The sequence below is a fragment of the Carettochelys insculpta genome, chromosome 5, assembly GCF_033958435.1.
Source record: "Carettochelys insculpta isolate YL-2023 chromosome 5, ASM3395843v1, whole genome shotgun sequence".
Taxonomy (NCBI): domain Eukaryota; kingdom Metazoa; phylum Chordata; order Testudines; family Carettochelyidae; genus Carettochelys; species Carettochelys insculpta.
The window spans coordinates 24,759,607-24,783,647 of record NC_134141.1 but is presented as its reverse complement, the minus strand read 5'-3'; the positions used below and the strand labels follow the sequence as shown (position 1 = coordinate 24,783,647).

Here is a 24,041-nt window from a genome sequence, read left to right as displayed (position 1 = left end):
AAGGGCAGCATGTTTCCTCAGCACAGCATTTTAACAACTTAGAGCAGTTGCTTGCCTCTAGGTAATTGCTTGACAGAAGTCCCTCAAAATTACCAGCTATGGGGGATTTTATAATGAAAGCAAGTTGACAGCCTGGCTTAGACAGACTGGGATTTCAAGGTGAGCTGAACACACAATTCTGCCAGTGGAGTCACAAAACATATTGAGGGATTCTGCAGGTGAAAATTTGGGGACTTTTTTATTTTGCCATTTTTTAATTTTTAGAGAATTTTTGTTGTTGTTTAGTTAACAAATCATAACAAACCATATAAAATTACATCAAAATAACCACCATAATTCACAACAATTTTAAAAATACTGTTTGTACTGTAGGTTTACAAGTTATTATATTGAATGACATTTTTACACTGGTTAAGCCTTTGTCAGCCATAAAAACAAAACAGGCGTAGTACTTAGACAAGCAAGTAGCTACAATAAAAATTTCAGTGTCTGTGTCACAACAAAAAGCCCTGTAGCATGGCCCATGTGTGACCCTGGTCAGCTGATTTAGGCTAGCAAGGCTATAAAACTGCAGTATAGACATGTGGGCTGGGTGGAAGCAACGGCTGTGAGACCCCAGGATTGGGGAGCATCTCAGAGCATGAGCTCCAGCCTGATTCTGAATGTTTCTACTGCCATTTTAAGACTGCAATCTGAGACAACAAACCCAGGCTCTGAGACTCCAGTGACAAGGTTTGTGTTTTTTTGTTTTTGTTTTTAAAGTGCAATGCAGATAAAACTGACTTAGGAGTCTCAGTGGGACACAGTGTTTACTAAGTTTTAATGTTTACTTCATTTCCATTTGCAAATTGAATTGTATTCCTTTTCTCTTCCTGTCTTAAAGCGTTGTGGATGACTGAACTTTTACTGTCAAAAGAGAAGGCACATTCCACACTGGAGGTGGCTAAATTTCAGTTGCTGAGGGTGCAATTCATGTTTGTTCCATGTGTAAAGTTCATAAAGTGCTTTGGAATCTATTAGGATAGGATAGGATAGCCTAGCCTAAAGTTGCAGTATAAATATTATTACCCATTTAATTGTGCTTTTGACAAAAACCCACAATTAGGACACTATGGCCGTGTCTACACTAACCAAAAACTTCGAAATGGCCATTTCGAAGTTTACTAATGAAGTGCTGAAATACATATTCAGCACCTCATTAGCATGCGGGCAGCGGCGGCACTTCGAAATTGATGCGGCTCGCTGCCGCGCGGCTTACCCAGATGGGGCTCCTTTTCGAAAGGACCCCAGCTACTTCGAAGTCCCCTTATTCCTAAGGGGACTTTGAAGTAGCTGGGGTCCTTTCGAAAAGGAGCCCCATCTGGACGAGCCACGCAGCAGTGAGCCGCATCAATTTCGAAGTGTCTTGGCTGCCCGCATGCTAATGAGGCGCTGAATATGTATTTCAGCGCTTCATTAGTAAACTTCGAAATGGCCATTTGCGTGGCTATTTCGAAGTTTTTGGCTAGTGTAGATGTAGCCTATGTGTTGTAAGGCTGATAAAAGCACTCTGAGTGATCTGTATGCACAATTTACCAGATTAAAAATAAACACATAGCAAATTTCTGCAGGTTCCAGATATTGTGGTTCTGACTGTGTTTAGAATAAACAAATACCTCTAAATATAAATTTGCCATGGTATATTACTATTACCGATATGATGGCATTCATTTTTGCATTTTCAGCATACATGTCTAGAAATGATTTGGTCATTGACTGTTAATGTGGTATTAGTGTATTCCCTCAATAAGGAGTCATAGGGCCAAGTCCTGCAGCCATTGCTTAATTCTGTTTTCAGCAGAAGTTTTGACTAAGTAAAGATGTTGTTATTCAGAATATAGTCCATAGGCAACTCAATGAGTCATCAGTTGAAACTGATAGGGTGTGTCTAACTAGGAACTAACTTCGAAATTAATTTCGAAGTTAGGCACTACTTCTAAGTAGCCAGCAGAGAATCTACACCCATTTTTCCCTTACTTCGAAGTTACCTTTGAAGTAGGGAGTCCAACCTTCATGTCCTTACTCCATTCCTGGGAATGGAGCAGTACCCTACTTTGAAGTTTAACTTTGAAGTAGGCTGTGTGTAGACTTTGAAGTAAGCAACTTTGAAGTAACTTTGGTGTGTAGACACAGCCTTATTGTTAGTCATGACATTTTAGTAATGAATTCTGGTATTATTACAATTTATACAGGCAGTGGTAGCAGCAGTCTAAAACACTGAAATAAGTGGGAAACCAAAGTATTGCTTTAACAGACTATATTTTTCAGGTGCCAGCTGAGAAATTAACAAGTAGAGATGATGTCAAGATATTCTGTGGTAGGTAGCTGTCCTATCTGAACACACAGCTTTGATGTTGTAGACAAAATAAGCGTGATTTTCCAAGAAAGTAATAGATGGTACCAAGTAATTGTGGAAATACAAGTTTTACATAATTGAGTGAACTCTAAATGTACTAGTAATTACTACATATTTTAGAGTGCACCTGTCTGCCTGTTGGTGCTATGTTTGTTCAAGAACTTCTCTTATACCATAAGAGCTATGACCACAAAATTTGGTGTGCCTCTTCTTCTTAACCTAACTTAAACCATGGTCAGGGCTTGTTTGTTCCTGGAAAGTGGGAAATGCCTGAAATCCCAGGATTCCCAGAAGAGGGAAAGGGAGGGGAACTGACAGGAGGAGTGGCATATTTCAGACTTACCACTGGGGGGACAGAACACAGGGAACAGCTTACCCCCTTATCCCTGCCTCCCAGTGCTCAACCACAGCACCACGCTGGGGGAGCCCCACTGCATGTCATATCTCCCCCACAAAATTGCTATCCCCCAAGATGCTGCAGCCACAAATTCGAGCCCTGCCCTCCCCTCCCCAAGCTCATGCTGGGGCCAGGAAAACTGCCCTGACCCGAGGCCAGGCCCGCATGGCCACTCTCCCTAGGGCTGGGGAAAACAGTCCTGGCTCCCACACTGTTGCTGTGCCAGGGCCATGGCTCACGTCCATGGCTTCAGCCCCCCAGCCCCCACACTGCTACATTGCTGGGGCCAGGGAAAAAAGTTTCATCTCCAGACCCAGCGTCATTGGGCTGGGGCCTGGGAAAAACACCACGGCCCCAGCTCCAGCCCCCGCACTCCTGCTGGGCCAGGGTCAGGGCCAGGACTGCAGCTTTTCACACTGGCCCAGCAGCAGCAGGTGAGGGGAACCCATACTTCACTTAAACACCCAAGCAATGCTGGGTCAATTTGCTAGTTGATTCATCTTGGAGGAAATGGATCTTCATATAGTAATTGCCTTCTGCAGGAGAGCCAAAAGCCATCGTGGGCTCCAGGGCAAGGACGGAAGGGGTAGGGTGTAGGGCAGTTGGCCGTTAGCGCCGCTCTCACCACCTCTTCCCTTCCTTCCACCACTCCTCCAACCACACCCTCGAGGCACATAGAGCAGTCCTGCCACCGCACTTCAAAGTAGCCCGGAGCTTCAGACATCGACACTACCAAAGTAAGGCTGGTAAGAGCCAAAGGACATTCCCTGTTGACTGAACCCAACCAAGAAAACATATGTGAGACTGGCTCTTGGTAGGTTTAAGATTTAGAAAATTTAAAGGACCCATTTTTACCTTCCCTTTCTGAGTGCAAATGTTGGTACTTAACATCAAAATGAAGCAATAATATTGCATGCAACATCAGTACATGAACCTGAGCTTCTGGGCAACAGAGAGCCTGGTGATTTAAATGGTAATTTATTGTTCTGGACACTATTTTTTGAATTTTAACTACCTGATACATTAGTAGGTTCAATAATTTAGAAAATGTATCTTTTCTAGTGTGAAGGTCCCTACGGTAATGCAGTTTTCTTATTTAAAATGATGAAGTTTTGCTTTTCAGCTTATCAGATGAGTGATTGTTTTTAGTATAAGTCAATGCCAATCAAATAGGGAATATTAGAACCAGAAAATCTTCACAGATCCCATTTTATGTTAAATAAAAACAAAGGTTTATGATTTTAAAACCCTGTAACAATTGTAGCAAGGTGTCAGAGTATGTAATAGCCAGAGATGGCTTAAGGTAATTGCTTTGGGATATACAAACACCAAAACCCATTTCACATGGCTTGTGTCTCACAAAGTTGTAGCATCACATACTTCTCCCCCATCCCTGTGAGGTGTGGAAGTGAATAAGAGCTGGGGAAAAAAAAAAACCTTCATAAAATGGAGTTTGAATCAACTCATCATTAAAGTTGTTAAGATATTTTTCTATGAAGTGCGTAAGTGCAAAATGCTGATTTGTCAAAACCAAAACTTACATCAGGAAGATTTCTGAGGTCTGAGATGGACTTTCTCGCCCAAGCCAGAGAGAAAGAAAGCACCACACAGAGCAGCCAAGAGGAGGGTGACCATCTGTCCCATACTGGGTGGGACGGTCCCATATTTGGCACACCAAAAAGGGTTCCTACTTATTTTGTAAAAGGGACTAATTGTCCCATATTTGGGCCCTCCCCTGCTGACCTTTTCTGCCAGCAGCTGCTGGCAGGAGTTATGTCCCTGAGCCTTGGAGAAGCAAGGGGTAGCATGTGCTGCTGCCACCTCCCAGCCCCTTCTCCGGGGCTCCCAGGGTGGGCAGTGACTGCTGCTTCCGTGGGCTCCCAGGGAGGGCTGACAGCGGCGGCAGCTTCCCTGGGCTCCCGGGGAGGGCCAGCAGCTGCCGCCTCCTTCCTGACTCCCCAGGGCTTGGAAGAGCCGCTCCTCTCCACATATCTCCGTGTCCCAAATATGGGACAGGGGGATATGGTTGCCCTAGCCAAGAGCCCTACAGCTTAGATTGCTCACCTGAAACATGGGAAACCCTGGGTGGGTTCTCTGGTCTGAATCAGAAACTTGATCCCTGCAAAGTGCCCTAACCACTGGGATGTTTACTGTTCTATACATTTAGTGAACCTATACTGCAACTCCTCCAGGGCCAATCAGTCCTGACACTGGCCTGCTATGCACAGGGTGCTGTGCAAGAGGGGACATGGAGGTAATGCTGTGAAGGCAGATGAAACTCCTTCCATATAGGAGGAGTGAGAGCTATACATGAAAACTGCTACAGGAGAATCTTGGAGGCATTATCTGGGTCACCACACAGAAGCACCTGTAGTAAGATGCCACTACATATGGAAATGTGAGGCACCTCTTTTACGTTCCTTGCGGTCTGAGTTGCACCCAATGCACCACTGCTGTTAGCACACAGCTGACATTCAATTACGTACACACCGAAAACAGCTGATCTTCCAGACACCGAAACACATCTTTTTTCATAGTCAAACATAAGTATCATGTTACAAGACAGGCCTCGCAAGGAAAATAAGAGAACACCACTGACCATCACATATAGCCCCCACCTAAGGCTTTTCCAACGCATCATCAGAGATCTGCAACCCATCCTGAACAATGATCTGTCACTCTCACAGACCTTGGGAGGCAGGCCTGTCCTCGCCTACAGACAGCCTGCCAACCTTAAACAAATCCTCACCAGCCACTATAGATCACAAAACAGGAACTCTAAGCCTGGAACCAATCCCTGCAACAAACCCCACTGCCAACTCTGCTCACATATCTACACCAGTGATATCATCGCAGAATCTAACATCAACCATACGATCAGGGGCTCCTTTACCTGCACATCTACAAATAAAATATATGCCCTCATGTGCCAGCAATGCCCCACTGCAATTTACGTTGGCCAAAGTGGACAGTCTCTCCGTAAAAGCAAAAATGGACATAAATCAGACATCAGGAACGGTAATGTACAGAAGCCTGTGGGGGAACACTTCAATCTCCCTGGACACTCAGTAGCAGATTTAAGGGTGGCAGTCCTGAAACAAAGAAATTTCAAAAATCAAATGGAGAGAGAAATCTCTGAGCTGCAATTTATTTGCAAATTTGACTCCATTAACCAAGGATTAAACAAAGATTGGGAGTGGCTCACACCTTACAAAAGGAGCTTCTCTGCCTTAGGTGTTAACATCTCCACATTAGACTGACAATGGCTATGTCTACACTAGTCCCAAACTTCGAAATGGCCACGTAAACGGCCATTTTGAAGTTTACTAATGAAGCGCTGAAATACATATTCAGCGCCTCATTAGTATGCGGACGGCTGCGGCACTTCGAAATTTACATGGCTCACCGCCGTGCGGCTCGTCCCAACGGGGCTCCTTTTTGAAAGGACCCCACCGACTTCGAAGTCCCCTTATTCCTATGAGCAGATGGGAATAAGGGGACTTCTAAGTAGGCAGGGTCCTTTCGAAAATGAGCCCCGTCGGGACGAGCCGTGCGGCAGCGAGCCGCATCAATTTCGAAGTGCCACGGCTGCCCACATGCTAATGAGGCGCTGAATATGTATTTCAGCGCTTCATTAGTAAACTTCAAAATGGCCATTTACATGGCCATTTCGAAGTTTGGGACTAGTGTAGACACAGCCAATGGGTCATATTCCCCCTGTCTTATCTGACTTGTTTCTAACTCTCTTCATACATACTGCTACTAGTGGGCCTTTTCCACCCTGACTGAATAGACCTTGTCATCAGCTCTGGCCCTCCCTTTTACTGGGATGCCACTCTTTAAATACCCCTCTGAAGCCCCCCCCCCCAACTCATGCACCTGATAAAGTGGGTCTTTGCCCACGAAAGCTTATGTTGCAAAATATCTGTCAGTCTGTAAGGTGCCACAGGACTTCCTGTTGTTCCTGAAGATACAGACTAACATGGCTACCTCTCTGATACATGTTAGAAGTTGCTAACATATAGCGGTCCAAACCCCTACGCCCTCATTCAGGCAAAACATTTTGCAAAACCAAAGGGAACTTTGCTTTAGTAAAAAAAAAAAAGTGAGTATTGCTAAAACACCCATTGCAGAGGTTTCAAAAAAATCTGATACCTGTAATGGGAAAAATGTGATATATGTAAAAGAACCCAGAAGCTGCAATAAGATGTTGTAGCCTATGGACTACATTATAAACTTTTCCAAATCTCTTTCAGTCTCTACCTAAACCATGGCTAACTCTAAAAACAAAATGAGATCCAGATCCTGAAATTTTTGTTGAGAATGCAGTCAGCTTTCCTTCACACAGCCTTCTCCAAGTCAGTAGGAATTTGCCTCAGCAAGCATTGAGTGAAAACAGGGCAAGAATCTCAGAGTCTGGTCCATAGTTTTTCAAAGCAGCCTTCATTTGTCTTTCCTATATTAAAATTACCCAGGCCACATCATGCCACAGATATTTTTAAAGCTAATTCCAGATGAAAGTAATCAGAGTGCTTTTTTTTAAAAAGCAGTGGTATGAGTTCACTCTCTAATTAAAGAGTGCCAAGCCTTCCTGCAGCACAAGTGTGCAAAGCTAGTTGTTTGTATCATTTATCATGTGACCTGTCACTTAATTTTCCATGCTTATAAACAAATGTGCTTGTTTATAGCAGGATAGTCGGTAGGCTTACGGTCAGCCTCAGTATTTTCCTATTCTCAGTGCCCTGGTAGTACAGCAACTGGAAATAATTATATCACAAACAGAAAAAAGCAGGGTTAGTAACTGTCTCTTTCTAATAAAGTATATCTAGGAATGTCAGATAAGCTTTATGTTAAATATGAAATAATTTGGATTCAAGGCTAAACCTTATGACCCTTAAAGTGTTAGCAGCTGCTTAAATCAAGGATATTTGATTGTATTGGACAACTGAATTGCATGCTCTGTTTTTATTTATATATATAAATGCACATGCTAAACAGAGCATAAGCAGAAAAGATAATTGTACTGGCTTCTGCAACAAAATCTTAGGAAATTACACATGCAGAATTACCTGCTTAGTGCATGCAACCTTATGTTTCACATACACTAATTACATAAAAGGCGTTACTTTAATTTAAGCCTTTCTGTGCTGCTCTGGGTGCTTGAGGTTAACGCACTTTGATTCTGTTTCCCAATTGTTCATACTTTGTTCTCCAACTGGAGTTTTGGGTCTCTAATAGTTTCTCTCCTGTGTCAAATACCTAAAAACATGCCAAGAGGAGGACCTGTTGCCACTTTTCTCCCTTGAAAATGCAGTCAAGGAACAATATTGTTGCATGGTTGATATTGTTTCTTTGGAAATGTTACTTATATAGTCCTCGGTTAACTCTGATGCAGGGTTGCCTGATCCTGGGACTGGAGGACTGCTGTCATGGGCCTCCCCATGTTCTTCTCTGACAAGCCTACCTTTCTTATATGCTGGTCTAGAAAGGTGGTGTAAGGGCACTTGGCACTGCTTTGGGGAATCCAGTCCATAGCCTGCACCTTATTTTTTTTACCCTGAATCATTGGCTGGATTCTTATCTTTGAGGGATATTCATGACCCAAAGAATCTGTCATGTTACATGAGGCCTTAGGGGCATGGCATACAACTTCACTGATGTTTTACTCTGCTCCCTGTCTAATTTTCTTTAGGATTACTCTCTTTGACTGTTACTTCCTGAGAGAGGTATTTTGGGGTCTTTGTCTGTTAAACAGATGAATTCCTAGATTATATTAATCATTACACTGGGAGAAAAGCTTAGTTAGCAGACACCTCATTATCCATTCTGTCATTGTTAATGAAATGTCCATGCTTTTTGCTTTGTATATCTTGATCATTATGAGGATTCTGTTTAATGTCATTTTATTTATTTGTGGTTAATTTTCATTCTGTGTGTACAAATACTCTAAATCATTATATGAAAACCTGCATTGAAATAATCTCATTACTGTGAAGCAAATAAAGCAATGTTCAAACAAATGTGAGGTTTGAACAATAAAAGTACAGAAATTGTGTTTAGACTGTCCTTCTATTACACTAGGTTTACCTAGATATTATCACAAGAGTTGAACTTCCCATTCTCATATATTTTATTTCTTTAAAGTATTGTGTGTTGCATCACAGGTTAAAGATAAAAGTGACTGCTTTAACTCAAACCATTAATATTTTAATGCACCTTTTCTTTCCTTTCCAACTCCAATACTGCACTAAAATACCCACTAGAACAAAAAGAGCCACCAAAAACTTCACATGTGCCATTTCACAAAAAGTGGGGAAAGAAAGAAGTAATAGACCTGATTTCCTGTGGTGTCATTCAGTTTCTGAACAGTTTCATTTTAAGCACTCTTTTCAATTCTAAAGTAACTATTGCTTACATACCACAGAGCTATAGAAAAACCTCAGCTTGACAGATATTATGGAAGAAAAGTTGAACCCTCTGGTCCTACATCATCCGTACTCCAGCACGGTCCAGCACCATGGCTGGGATGGATCACTCACAGGGGAAAAACTGGCACCCCGTGACCCAGTGATGTTCCCAGACCAGACAGCTGGGCTGGTGGCTGGGACAGGCTGTCCGGATGGGGGCTGGTGACTGGCACAGGAACTCAGCAGCTGGGGGACTGACAGAGGCAGACAAGAACAGTGATTGGCAGTCAGAAGCAGAGAGAAGGTAGTACAGCCCAGAGGCCAGGAGCAGAACCAGGGCTCAGAAGCAGAGAATGGAAGCCAGATGCAGGGGACAGAGGTGGAACCCAATGGCTGGGGACCAGGAACAGAACCCAACAGCAAGGAATGGTGACTGGGGCTGGCAAGAGTGCAGTCCAGCAGCCAGCAGCAGAGGGGCCAGCATTGACCTCCCCTGGTCTGGCAAACTCCCTGGTTTAGGACCACTCAGCCTCGGATCTGGCATTTCTCACCAGAATACAGTTCCAAGGGCAAATGCGGAGAACAGAGTGTTTATCAGGAAGCCATAAACAATCTGAAGTTGGACCAGGTTGTTAAAGTTACTGCAATACTGTCAGATCCAGAAAATTCAATTTGTCATGTCATTTAACAGTTAAAGTCTTCCAGCTCCACCTTAAATTAGCAGCACGCTTTTGAAAGTTGGTTTTCTGGGAAGCAAAGACAAGGTCAAACCTGAGGCAGGAGGCAATGCCTGTTTATCTTTCCCCTCTAGTCCATCCTTCGCTACAAACAACACAAGGAGAGATTGAAAAACTTAAATGTCATTTTTTAAAGTTCAAGAGTCAGGGAGGAGACACAAAGGACAAACAGATATTTTGGAGCATAAGCTTTCGTGGACAAAGACCTGCTTCATCAGATGCATGAGTCAGGGAGGGGGTGGTTTCAGAGGGGTATTTAAAGAATAGGGTCCCAGTAAAAGGTTTATTCTACCTGCTACCCAAGATCCATAAACCTGGGAATCCCGGACGCCCCAGCATCTCGGGCATTGGCACCCTCACCACCAGATTGTCTGGATATGTGGACTCTCTACTTAGACCCTAAGCTACCAGCACTCCCAGCTTTCTTTGAGATACCACCAACTTCCTCAGGAAACTACAGGCCATTGGTGACCTTCCTGAAAACACCAACCTGGCCACCATGGATGTAGAGACACTTTACACTAATATCCCACATGAAGATGGACTCCAAGCTGTTAAAAACATTATCCCTGATGAGGCCAAGGCACAAACGGTGGCAGAGCTTTGTGACTTTGTCCTCACCCACAACTATTTCAGATTTGAGGACTAACTATACCTTCAAATCAGTGGCACTGCTATGGGCACCTGCATGGCTCCCACAGTATGCCAACATTTTTATGGCTGACCTGGAACAACGCTTTCCCAGCTCTCGCCCCCTAGCGCCCCTCCTCTACCTGCGCTACACTGATGACAACTTCATCATCTGAACCCATGGGAAGGAGGCTCTTGAAGAGTTCCACTGTGATTTCAACAGTTTCCACCCCACCATCAAACTTAGCCTGCACCATTCCACACAAGAAATTCACTTCCTGGACACTACCGTGCAGGTAAGCTGATGGTCACATAAATACCACCCTATACCGAAAACCCACGGACCGCTGTGCTTATCTACATGCCTCCAGCTTCCATCAAGGGCATACTACACAATCCATTGTTTACAGCCAGGCACTAAGGTACAAACTGTATTTGCTCTGATCCATCAGAGAGACAAACACCTACAAGACCTTTACCAAGCTTTCCTCAAACTCCAATAGCCACTGCAGAAGTGAGGAAAAAGACTGACGGAGCCAGATGGGCACCCAGAAGCCATCTGCTATAAGACAGGCCTCGCAAGGAAAACAAGAGAACACCACTGACTGCCACATACAGCCCCCACCTAAGGCCTCTCCTATGCATCATCAGTGATCTGCAACCCATCCTGAACAATGATCTTTCACTCTCACAGACCTTGGAAGACAGGCCTGTCCTTGCGTACAGACAGCCTGCCAACCTGAAACAAATCCTCACAAGCCACTACAGATCACAAACCAGTGGCTCTAGGCCTGCAACGGTCCTCGCTGCCAACCCTGTTCACATATCTACACCAGGGACATCATCACAGGACCTAATATCAAACATACCATCAGGGGCTCCTTTACCTGCACATCTACTAATATAATATATGCCACCATGTGCCAGCAATGCCCCACTGCAATTTACATTGGCCAAAGTGGACAGTCTTTCCGTAAAAGAATAAATGGACATAAATCAGACATCAGGAACGGTAATGTACAGAAGCCTGTGGGGGAACACTTCAATCTCCCTGGACACTCAGTAGCAGATATAAGGGTGACAGTCCTGAAACAAAGAAATTTCAAAAATCAAATGGAGAGAGAAATCTCTGAGCTGCAATTTATTTGCAAATTTGACTCCATTAACCAAGGATTAAACACAGACGGGGAGTGGCTTGCAGCGTACAAAGGCAGCTTTTCTGCCCTGGGTGTTAAGATCTCCCCATTAGACTCTGACAATGGCTCATATCCCCCTGTCTGATCTGACTCATTTTTTCCTCTTTTGATACCCACTATTGATAATGGGCCATTGCCACCTTGCTGAATAGACTTTGTCAGCTCTGGCCCTCCTTTTTACTGGGACACCTCTCTTTAAATACCCCTCTGAAACCACCCCCTCCACTCATGCATCTGATGAAGTGGGTCTTTGCCCACGAAAGCTTGTGCTCCAAAATATCTGTTAGTCTATAGGGTGCCACAAGACTTCTTGTTGTTCTCAAAACTACAGACTAACACAGCTATCTCTTAGATAAAGGACAAGCAGAACAGTGAAAAGGTTTATTCTCACTGGACTGTAGTATTAAACTAACAACTAGCAGGACTGCATTTAAAAAAATAGAAGACACATTTAACTTCAGGACTGGGATAACAAGTTGGTGATGAGGTCAACCAGATAAGTTTCCTGTCTTGCAATGTTTAGTAATTACGGAATGATCACTAAGTATCTTTAAGGGGATACTAGATTACAGAGAAAAAGTAGTCTAGGTTCCTTCTTGTTTGGATCATCTACCTTAATCTACCAAACAGGAATGTGGCATCCCTATATATATAATGCTATAATTTATTGGAAGCTTAATGTTAATAGGATTAAAATTTACATGTCTATGTTCTTATTTTAACTTTTTTTAATATAACTTTAACAAGTTCATGGTACTATTTTAGCACTTTTAACAAACCAGAATTAAATGATGGTTCTTATGGCAACCTGTGAAGATGCACTAGATTAATTTAGATTGGAGCAAGAATGTCTGTTTAATTTTAGTTTTGTTCAAGTTGTGTAATTGCTTGCTATGTGGCATGGTTATTCCAAGGCACACAGAAGATGCCATTCTCTACTTCTCCACAACTGAGTGCTGAAGTCATTCTTCCCCTTTTCCCAGCTCCAAGAACAGTACGCTCAAAATGTGTTCAAGGAAAACGCTAACACACATGAAATGTTTCCTTCCAATTAATCTAGCATAACTCTTAAAACCTCAATTAATAATTTTACATGTGTTTCCTTCATTGGAAGGAAATATTTAATGTAAGTGATATTTGTTCAAGAGTTTGTTATGTGGCTGACAAAATTTCTCTGTGGCATATTTAAAAATATAGAAACACGTGTTCAGAAATCATGCTAAAGAGAGTAGTATATGGTGAAATAAACAACATTTTGTGGTGCTGCCTTTTTGTAAGCTAACCCATTTTTCTCTAACTTCATTTTCTTTCTCCTGTGAATGCCAGCAGATAACCAAGTAAGTAGCAAGGTATAATCTTCTGAGCATTAAATCTGACTTTTTTTCCCCCAAGCTATCAGTTATTACTTTCAAATACATATGGATAATTGTGAAAATAATTAATTTTGTAACATATAACATGGCATGACAATTTAGAGCTATATCAAAAAAACTGGAATGAAAAATCATTTGAGGTCAACCGCAATGTTTTGTTCTAATGGAAATAAAACATTTTGTCGTGGTGGAGTATTTATATTTAAAAAAAACAAACAAAATAAAGGTTAAGTAAATTTGTAAATAAAAGTCATTTAAAAAACCAAAGAATTTTCATATTTTTGTATTGAAAGAAAATTCATGAAGTATATCAGTCACCCTAAATTTGTAATGTTTGTTAAAAATTTTAGATTAAAAATTTAACCCTGACCTATTACAGCACAGATTAACAGAGTAAGGTGTAAAATGGTATTGCTCTTGTAATATTATCATAATACTACCCTATTATCTCATAATAATTATTAAAATATCTCATAATAGTAAAACTTTTAAAATACAAGATGAAAATGTAAACAGCTTAAAAAGACCTTTTTATTCAGAGTTTACTGCTAATTGACATGTCATTCAAAATTATAAAAAGGTGTGGCAGAATTCTAATTTTACTTTTTATATTGTGATGAGTAATATCAATATTTTTAAACTTAACATTTTTTATTTATTTAAAATTTCAGTTATGAAAAATTAGTTAAGCATTTTTATCAATTTAAATGTCCTCTGTTTTGTGCAGTTATGTGTGTGTGCATCAGACAATTATTTAGTGAGTGTAAACAATGAGGTTCAAAAATTTAAAACTTTATAACCATTAAAACACAAATTGTTGACATCACTGGTCAAATTACAGAAAGTAAATTTCCTAAAATTAAACTCAAAGTTTCAAGCAGCATTTTTCTGACTTTGTCAATTTTGATAAAAGGAAATATATTCTCATTAGTTTGTATGTGTATGGGGAAATGGAAGTTTACCAATATTTATTTGTAAAAATTTAACCTTTCTAAGCCTAATTATATTTGATTTAACTAAAAGGGAATAGGTCACACAATAACTGTATTACAAAGTACTTTTGAATCGCCACAGCTGCCATTATGCTAATGAGGCACTGCATATTCATTGCAGCACCTCATTAGCATCTTTCAAACCTGCTCATTAACATGTCCCTTTCAAAAGGAAGGGGCTCGTGTAGACACAGGGTGAGGATACGTCTGCACTTGCATTCCTCTTTTTAAAGAGTATTCAAATGAGATAAATCAAAAATGCAAACGAGGCATAAATTTGCATACTGACACCTCATTTGCATATTCTAATTTCAAAAGAGCTTCTTTTGAAAGAAGAAAGCCAGTGTTGATGCTGCTCTTTTGAAAGTAAACCCATCTTCAAAAGAATCCTTCTTCCCTTTATTTACACTGGCTTCCTTCTTTCGAAAGAAGCTCTTTTGAAATTAGAATATGCAAAGGAAGAGTCAAATATGCAAATTCACACCTCATTTGCATTTTCAATTTACTTCATTTGCATTCCTCTTTTGAAAGAGGAATGCAAGTGTAGACACACCCTCAGAGTGAAACAATGCCCTAAAGCAGTCAGTGAGGGTTTTGGTATTATCTTCAATGGGACCAGTATTTAACTGTATGAAAACAATGTGTTCAGAGCATTATATCATGCCTTAGAATATCACATTACACTAAGTTTATTTGGCACCACTCAGTCACAACTGTTCACTTATGATTTGCTACTGCTAACAGCAGAAAAATCCCATATGTGAGAGTTATTGATATTCCACATACATATTATGTCATACACACAATGTTCCTAAACTCTTCATCTGCTGGAAATGAAACCCTGATATTATTCCCGTATTAAAGACTTTTGTGAGGTTCAGTGCATTCCCTGCCAAACAACTGGACTTGCCAACTCATTTTTAAATAAAGTAATAATAGATGTAGTGGTAAAAATAAGAATGTAAGGCAATGATTTCATGAAAAGTCTCCACCAAGACTGACAATATTTTGGTATGAATAAAGGGTCAGATTCACTCCGATGCAGAAGACCACAAGGTACACACAAAACTTAAGTCTTATTTCGAATGCTTAAGTGGGACTTATGTAACACACTGGCTTTGTGCCGATTCTCCATATGGGTGAAAATTTCAACCCCAAAGTGCAAGACAGTGTGAATCACACATCTGACTCATCATGGCCATGATCTGCATAACAAAAATATTTTTTATTCACAAGTATTGCACATGACTTGACCCAGGCTAAGGAGAATGTTCTTTTCAAAGCACATTCCAACATAGATCAAGGGCCCAGTCTTTCATTCCATTTTATACCTTTAGGCTATGTCTACACTTACTCAAAACATCGACATGGCCATGCTAATGGCCAAATCGAAGGATACTAATGAGGTCCTGAAATGCATATTCAGTGTGTCATTAGCATGCCACCGGCCGCGGCACTTCGAAAGTGCTGCAGTTCACTCGCCCACAGCTTGTCTACACGGGGGTCCTTTTCGAAAGGACCCTGCCAACATCAAAATCCCTTATTCCTATCAGCTGATATGCATTTCAGCGGCTCATTAGTATTCCTCAATTTGGCCATTAGCATGGCCATTTCGAAGTTTTGGGTAAGTGTAGACACGGCCTTAATGTTTCATCCCAGCTGACTTCAGGATAAGACAACAAGACCCAGATTCTAAAAGGTATTTAGATGCCTAACTGCCATGATAAACATCCATATTTAGCTCCAGCATGAGGTAAACCTGCGCACAAGTTTAGGATAAAACACCCATTAATCGTTCATGTCAGTTTGATTCCTATAGGGCACTACTCCTGTTACCATTCTCTCCTAACTTCTGACAGATATGAAATAGGCATTATTAGCAAGGGAGCCTGGGTTTTGTGTGTATATTCCCCCAAGAAAAATGATCATAAGCTGTATTGACGCCATCTACACAGGGCAACTGAAACAATTAAAATGTTTAATTTTAGTAGTTTTTTTAATCTGCATTCTAATTATGCTTAAAATACCCTGGAATATCTCTCTCAAAGAACAGCTCCCTTTTATTTACTTATTTATTGCTCTGGTTGACCCAATAAAGACCGAGGAGAGGCTCTGGCATATTTCTGCCTCACACAGAAGACTCTTTTGAACTGATGCCCATTGTCACAGAGGATAACATACACTACACTCAATCACGTCACAGTCTTTCAACTGTGTGCCATAGCATGATGCAATGAACGGTGAAGAGGAGTCAGTCGGCTGTCTTCAGATAACTTCAGTATTTTCAGTACTGATAATGTGTAATGACTACTGCCAGCTGCAGGCTACTACTTGTGGTGCTTGATACTCATGAGGCTTAACTATGCAGTCAATACACTTTCTCTTCCCCCAGCCTGTTGTGATTCATCTGTACCTTTGTATCAGTATTTTAAAAGAGAAGTGGCCATAATAAACCCTGCCCTTCAAAAAAGTGAGTTGAATCTAGCATTAAGAATAAAGTTGATTAGTGGCTGAATTGCATTAATCAGAGGAAAACATGGGAACAGTATAATCATGTAGGTACACATTTGATAAAACATTAGACAGATATATCCGTTTGTGTCAGACGAAAAAGTAGAAGGGGAACAACAAACTGCAGTATGTTGGAATAAGTATGATTGGGTTTACAAGGCTTCCAGATCCACAAATGGTCCAAACAGGAAACCCAACCAAGTATGAACAGTGGCAAAAGTTTTGGGACTTCAATCTCAGCAGAGGTTTTGTCCAGAGAAGGGAGCTCTGGAGATGAAAAGGGATTTTTACACTGTTATGTGTTCCTAGACTATTAAATTTTGTGACACAAATGCCACTAAAGTCTCCTGTAGTTGGGCTTTGGTTGTTCCAGGAAACATAAATAAGCCACAATTTTGTACTCCAGTAAGACTCACTTAACTCTTCATACTTCTGCATTCCACGTATTTTGCTACAGGGTGGTCTCTGAAAAGAGACCTAATAAGCCAAACTTCTATTTTTTTCCTACTTGAATATTAAAGAGCCTTAGGTATTTTAATGAAAGCAGGCATTTGCCTGTGGCCCACTGATGAATGTTTTCCTCCTACCCCACATGGCTTTTTGCTTGGCTGTTGTTCTTCCACAACAGAAATGGTTGCATTTCAGTGAATCATAGAACACTGGAACTGGAAGGGACCTGGAGAGGTCATTGAGTCCAGGCCCCTGCCCTCAAAGCAGGACCAAGTACCATCTAGACCATGGGTGTCCAACCTTTTGGCTTGCCTGGGCCGCACTGAGTGAAGAGGAATTGTCTTGGGCCGCATATAAAATATACAATATAGTTAATGTATATAAATCACATAATAATGTTAAAAGTTTACGATCTTGTGGGGCCGCATTACTAGCTGTCCAGGGCCGCATGCGGCCCGCGGGCTGGACACGCCTGATGTAGACCATTCTTGATATATGTCTATCTGACCTGCTCTTAACATCTCCAGTGATGGAGATTCCACAACCTCCTGGGGCAACTTATTTCAGTATTTAACCACCCTGTTAGGAAGTTTTTCTTAATGTCCAACCTTTTATTTTACCTGAGCAGTGATTCTTACATGTGCAGTATATAGTTTCTCAACCACGCTGGAATAGTTTAAGATAGAAAGCACTTTATAAATGCACATGGTACAAAAAACAACCTAACAAAATCCCATTCAGATACAATTCCCAAACATCATGGCAGCCTTCCTGAGTACATGTCCTCACTATGTTATGATATATCTTATTCAGAACAAGAAGTAGAATTCTCAGTAGAGAAGCCTCACTGAATTTTTCTTGCTTGTTTCTTAAACCATAATTATCGGTCATCATTAATCCTCAGGTGATGAAAGCCAAGAGAGTACAAAACAATGGGTGGTATACAAAATCTGAGAACAGACTGATCAAAAAGTAATTTCTAATAACCCTCAGAAGAGGGTGTGTAGCACAGCTGGAACATATACATAATGTGTTATTCCCTATGAATACTAGCCACAAAGCACATTACTACTATACCAACTTCCTTAAGGGTCTCACCTTCTTAAGGGTAGAGCTGATGCAATAGTTAAGACACTGTTATGGTACATAGATTTGGGAGATTACATTCAACTATTGCAACCATTTCATCTTCCCAAGGAAACATTTGTTTAAGCAGTGAGATACCATTAACCTAATAATTTTTAAATGCATTTTGAAATACATATTTAAATTTTTAATTAACACCAGAGCCTGAGGGAGGCACATGACTATCACAGCATGAATGATTCTATAAACAGTCTGAGTCTATGCATGAATGTACAAAAGAGGACTGGGAGGGTGTTTGCAGCATGAAGAGCATACAGTCAGAAGTTTCTGTGCAGAGCTACATGGTGGGGAGCCAGAATTTAACCACATTTTAACCACTTCAACAATTCAGGGCTTATACAGATTTTAAGATCCTGGGTCCAGTTACAAGAAAACACTTAAGCATGTCCTTAACTTTGAGTATGTGAATTGTTTCAAATCAAACTTGAAATCAAACACTGAAAGCAAACTAACCAAAAAAAACCCTATAGTTCCTGTATTTGGGAATCATAACATGAGGATCAGGAAACGTGCAGGAATCTGGTCTTGTATTAATGACACTGCAGCCAAGTTACTCCTGGTTGCAGGCATAACTTCTACAAGATAAGGATATGAGTAACATAAGTAGCACTTGGTTTAAGCCTATTTCTGCATAGAGAATACATCCTATCTACAATGTGCTGAAAGGTAGGGAGCATGAACGAAAGGGGCTTGCTACTGCTTAATGCAGAGGAATACGAGTTTAGCCTTGTTTATATCTACTTATAGCATCTCTTCACACTTACACTCTTCTATAACAACCTCCTTTTTCCTTCCATGCACTGCTGAAAAACTTGCAAAACTAAAGCCCTAAAGTGATCTCCAATGTCAACATTAACTGGAATTTTGCAACAGTTATATTAAAAATGTGGGTTCAATATGCATAGTGCTCTTAAACTCAGCCTAATTAGAAGCACTGCACACCTTATCACCACACCTTTTTAAGCAGCAGTTATTTTTATTACAAGGAAAAACATAATTGGGCCACAAAACTGACCCACCTTCAGGAGTTACAGTAAAGCTGTGTTTAAGGATTCCCTTTGATTTATTTCTTCTTAGGACATCTCACTGTAATCAGGGAAAATAAAAATGGAGCCTGGTTCTATGAGCGAGCGAGAGCTTTGGGCTGAGCTTTCATCAAGATGCAGGTCTGGGACCTTTCTGTGCAGCCAAACCACCTCCTCTCACAGCAGCCAAAGTTTTACATATGTTAAAATATGCAAGATGCTGAGAATCCATTTATTGTGCAAAATGCTCTTCTTTTATATTGAATTGTTAGTTAGCAAATATTCATTCCAAAGCTACAGTAGGAAGATCTCATCAGTGGTTATTTCCAGGATAATTACCTTCTCTATAAAATGCTTCCATTTGCAGGGAGATACTGCACCTCCCTTCTATGGTATTCGTGTATTGAAATAATTAGGAAAATGTTCTAATATATATGTAAACAAAAAAACAAAAAACAGGTGAGCAAATGAATATTTGTCCAGTTCTCTTCTCTGTGATCACTCAGAAAGAAAATAACTGAGTTACATTGATTGAAATTTAAGTAACAAGCATTATGCTTTGCCTATTACTTTCACACCTTGATCCGCACTTAAGGAAATAGCTCAAAAGTAATGTTACTCATCATATTCTCAAAGAAATGTGAGTGCACCTCACAGCATCACCTAGGACACACATTTATTGGATGAGTATAAAACCAGTACAGCCAACAGCGATTAGGCATTTAGGACACTGAAACAAACAAAAAAAAAACTTGATAATATCTGTAGTTAATGTGTGAGTCTACAAACTTGCAATTATGGGTGATGTTTAGCATTTGAGTGATTCAGACCAATGTATAATAAGGAGAAGGTATTTAGAAGCTCATAACTTGTAGAAGTACATAGCTTGCAGAAAGCAGCTAGAGTTTGAGTTTTTCTTGGATTCTACATTCTGGCTGGGTAAAAGAACAAGACAAAAAAGAAAGGAGATTTGGGTTCAGGATATAATTTGGATCTTCTAAATAAACATGGGCACTTCAAAGTAGCTGAGGCTGACCTGCGGCTACACGCAAGCTGGCACTTTGAAGTTTGACACTTTGAAGTTGCCGCGGGGGAGATTTAGCTTAATGAAGTGCTTGATAATATTATCTTCGAAGCTGGGGGCCAGTCTAAACACAGCCTTAAAGTATAATTTACTTACAGGGAAAGTTTTCATGAGCACAATATTGGTATTGTGTACTTATTATTCCTAAAAAAATTAGTATGTCCCAGCCTCATTTTAGAGGTGGAAGCAGATGCTTGTCTGGAGTAACTAGTATGTTTGAGACAGCATCAAGTATTTTATTACATATGCTAACAGTGCAGTTGTTAACTAGGAAATTGGTCAAATCGCACAATGAACTGTGATTCACAGGCAGGAGAGGAATGGGTATATTTGAGAAGATCAGGCTTGAGAATCTCAGACCAAAAATGACCTGCTTGTTCTGACACAAGGCAAATCAACCTTATTTTCCACCACCTGGAAACTGGTGCAGAGGGTGCACTTCTTGGTACCAGGGCATGGGTACATCAAATTAAGTGTGAATTTGTGATACTTATACCTATTATTAAACATATTTTAACATTTGTGTTTAAAGTCTATTATTTATGCATGTGCTCTCCTTTTATAAATCAATTACTGATGTGCATTTTACACTTTTACATGCACACTGGCCATAATAAGAACCCTGGATCTCAAAGCAGTATGAAGTAACTGTAGAGGAAAACCATGAATTATCATTTTAGAATGAGAGGGTGTTTTATTGCTAGTCATTAAGTCCTCAGACTTAATTTTCCCAGTATGATTTAATATATACTCATCACTGTCAGAGAAAAAGAACACATTATATTGAAACTTATGCCCTTAATGATTAGACACACTTGGAATTCATAAAAGCACACACAGACCCCAATTCAGGCAAAACTATGTTTACAATAGCTGCACTATGAGCTAAATACTTGTCTGAAGTTAATGGAAGAAAAGGAGAAAGACATGCTAAAACCACTGGAAAAGCAGCAAAGCATGACTCCAGGCAGACTGGTGGAATTCCTGTACAGAATACAAGAAGAAGCAGATATACTTGGCCAATATGAACTGTTAGGGACTGTGATTATACAAAGGGCAAGGCTGTGCTGAAAACTAGAGATAACAGGCAAAATACCACCATTCACAGTATGCATAAGACAACTCTGATTGCCTTGAGCATACCTCCTGATGCTCACTGAGCTGGTCCCTCATTTGACATCTTCATCTGCAAATGGTAAGATATTGCTTATGCTGGACTTTCATTACAATGCGTATGTCTACGTGCAGCTGCTCATGCGATATGGCTAGGATTTGTCTCAGAGGTAGACCTGCCAATAAAATTCTTCAGGGTTTCTACAGTCTTCTATTAGCTTTCAACCATCTAGGAGACAATTTTTGCACTGAATATCTTAATATATCTTTAAACACTACCAAAATCAGTGCTAGAAACTGTACCTTCAGGAAGGATTTGGTAATATGTTATGTTGCTAACAGTTTCCCAACCTCCATATGTCCACCAAAAATAGCCATACACATTAAGAATTATTTTGTTTCATGAGTGTTTCCAGGCAAATGACTCACCCTCCTTCTTCTGAATATTTGTGACCAAATGCAAGGATGTCAGACGCTCGGCCGCTGCCGTCACATACCACCACAGGAACAGGTGGAGTGTCTCGTAGGTACTCCAGGACAATAGAGATAACATTGGGCCCGCCTTCCACAATAAGTGCCACCACTGGAACCCCTTGTCCAATTCCTGGAGTGAAAGAAAGAAAAGGGGAAAAAAAGAAAAGAAAAAAAAACCCAAACACACACACACACAAAAAACCAAACCGCAAAGTCAGCAAACCAAATAAAAAAACAACAACAATGAAAAGAAAAAAACAAACATATTACTGCATACTAACTACATATTGGCCTCCTACAGGAAAGGGTATTAAGACATGCACAGATTAATAGATTGTACTGCTAGAAGGGACCATTGTTATAATCTAGTCTGATCTGATGTAGAACATGTGCCATAGCACAGAAGTAATACAACCTCATTCTCAACACCTGTAATTCAATTCCTCTGCAAAAGACACAACACTTACATCCAGTCAGGAGACTGATGTGGTTAGATTGGACTCAAGCCCTTAGTGAAAAAACAGTTTTGTTCATTATATTGTCAAAAAAAATTCTCCATTTGTGCAATTTGTGCTCCTTGTGCTTCCTTAACCACTGGAAGCTGGTGATATCTGAAATGAGGGTCTACAATAAAGGGTTGAAATTTTCCCATTAAAGCTGTTTGTGATCAAAAATCATGGAAGTTTCCATCGTGCAAAACTGTTCACTTTCTGTGGCAAACTTACATTTTTAGGGAAATATTTCCAAAGCGCATCAGCATGTTTTAGTTCAATTATCTCATGACGTGCATTACAGCAGAAGAATCCCAGCAGGGGTTGGGGTTGTTATTGGGCAAAGGGTTCAAGGTCACTTTGGCACTTACCACAGCTCCTGAAGCAGCTACCAGGTCTCTGTGGCCACTACTCTTCAGCACAGACTCCATCCATGTGCTGACCTCATGCCTGCAGGTGCTGCCCCCTGCAGCTCCCATTGGTCATGGTTGCCAACCAATAGGAGCAGCAGAGATGGTGCCTGAGGGCACAAAGGCAGCACATGGACTGAGCCTCCCTGTGCCAAGGTGCAGCAGGAACTTGGCAGTTGCTTCTGGGAGCTGCACAAATCCAGGGTAGATAGGGAACCTGCCATAGCCCTGGGCCCCCACTGTGCCACTGTTTGGACTTTTAACAGGCATTCCAGTTGAAAATGGGACACCTGGGAACTCTATTTCCATGAGGTACAATGGCCAGAGACTCCCACGGTGCACCACCTACCACCTCTAATAGAAGAGATTATGATACATCCCGGGAGATGTAGCTGGACCAGAAAACCTGGCCACTTCAAATGCATGAATAGTCAGAAAAAATATTTAACTTTCTCTTTAAAAAATATTATCCTACCATCACTGAGGACAGCTTCCACTGTACTTAACAAAAGCAATAATCCGTGTCAATCCATGTGCCTTATTATTACTACTATAATTTAAAGAAGATGTCTCGTTTATCATGCTTTATAAACATTTAAGCAGATATAATACAGTTATAAATAGACTCTTACTTTAAATTATTACTACTGTTTTATTTACATTACAGTAGTATAAAAACATGGTAGATCCTGCTCAGGCAATACAGGAAAACTCTTGAAACAGAATCTAAAATGACAGACAGGCTAAAAGATGAATTGTGGAAGAAAAGGTATAATCTACAAGCAAAATGATTAACAATATGATCAACACATATTTAAATAGTTCCATATTTGCTTTGTGAATGCATATCATCCCCTAATGCTTCGCTACCCCATCCTTATTAGTTGGTTAATTTCTTGTAAGTATTACTATTGAAGTAAGTCTACAGAAAGGATCTGAATGACAGAGGATGATTAAGGACCTTGAATTAAAAAGACAAGTATAAAGCACCAAATTATGCCTTGTGAAGGTCCATTAATTTCAAAGGATTTAAGCCAAGAATAAACATATTTCTGACAGCCTTTCATATGACTGGAAAAATACAATTGTTTTTAATCATGATTAATATTAAATTAATTAAAAGTAAGTTTAAGAATAAAAAATATTTAAAAAAAAATCTGCTAAAATAAGAATTTTTTCTTGTTGAAGAACCGGTGGAACCCTGATACAT

At 40.5% G+C, this 24,041-nt stretch overlaps 1 protein-coding gene across 4 annotated transcripts in view; it reads right to left on the bottom strand.

Moving 5' to 3' along the window:
* TRPM3 (transient receptor potential cation channel subfamily M member 3) overlaps positions 1–24,041 on the bottom strand; it is a 503,278-nt gene that overhangs the window by 119,398 nt on the left and 359,839 nt on the right. For all 4 annotated transcript variants that reach the window (XM_074994073.1, XM_074994074.1, XM_074994075.1 and 1 more), the window contains exon 7: positions 21,886–22,060. In XM_074994073.1, coding sequence (XP_074850174.1) covers positions 21,886–22,060 — 175 coding nt within the window. The remainder of the gene's footprint in view (positions 1–21,885; positions 22,061–24,041) is intronic.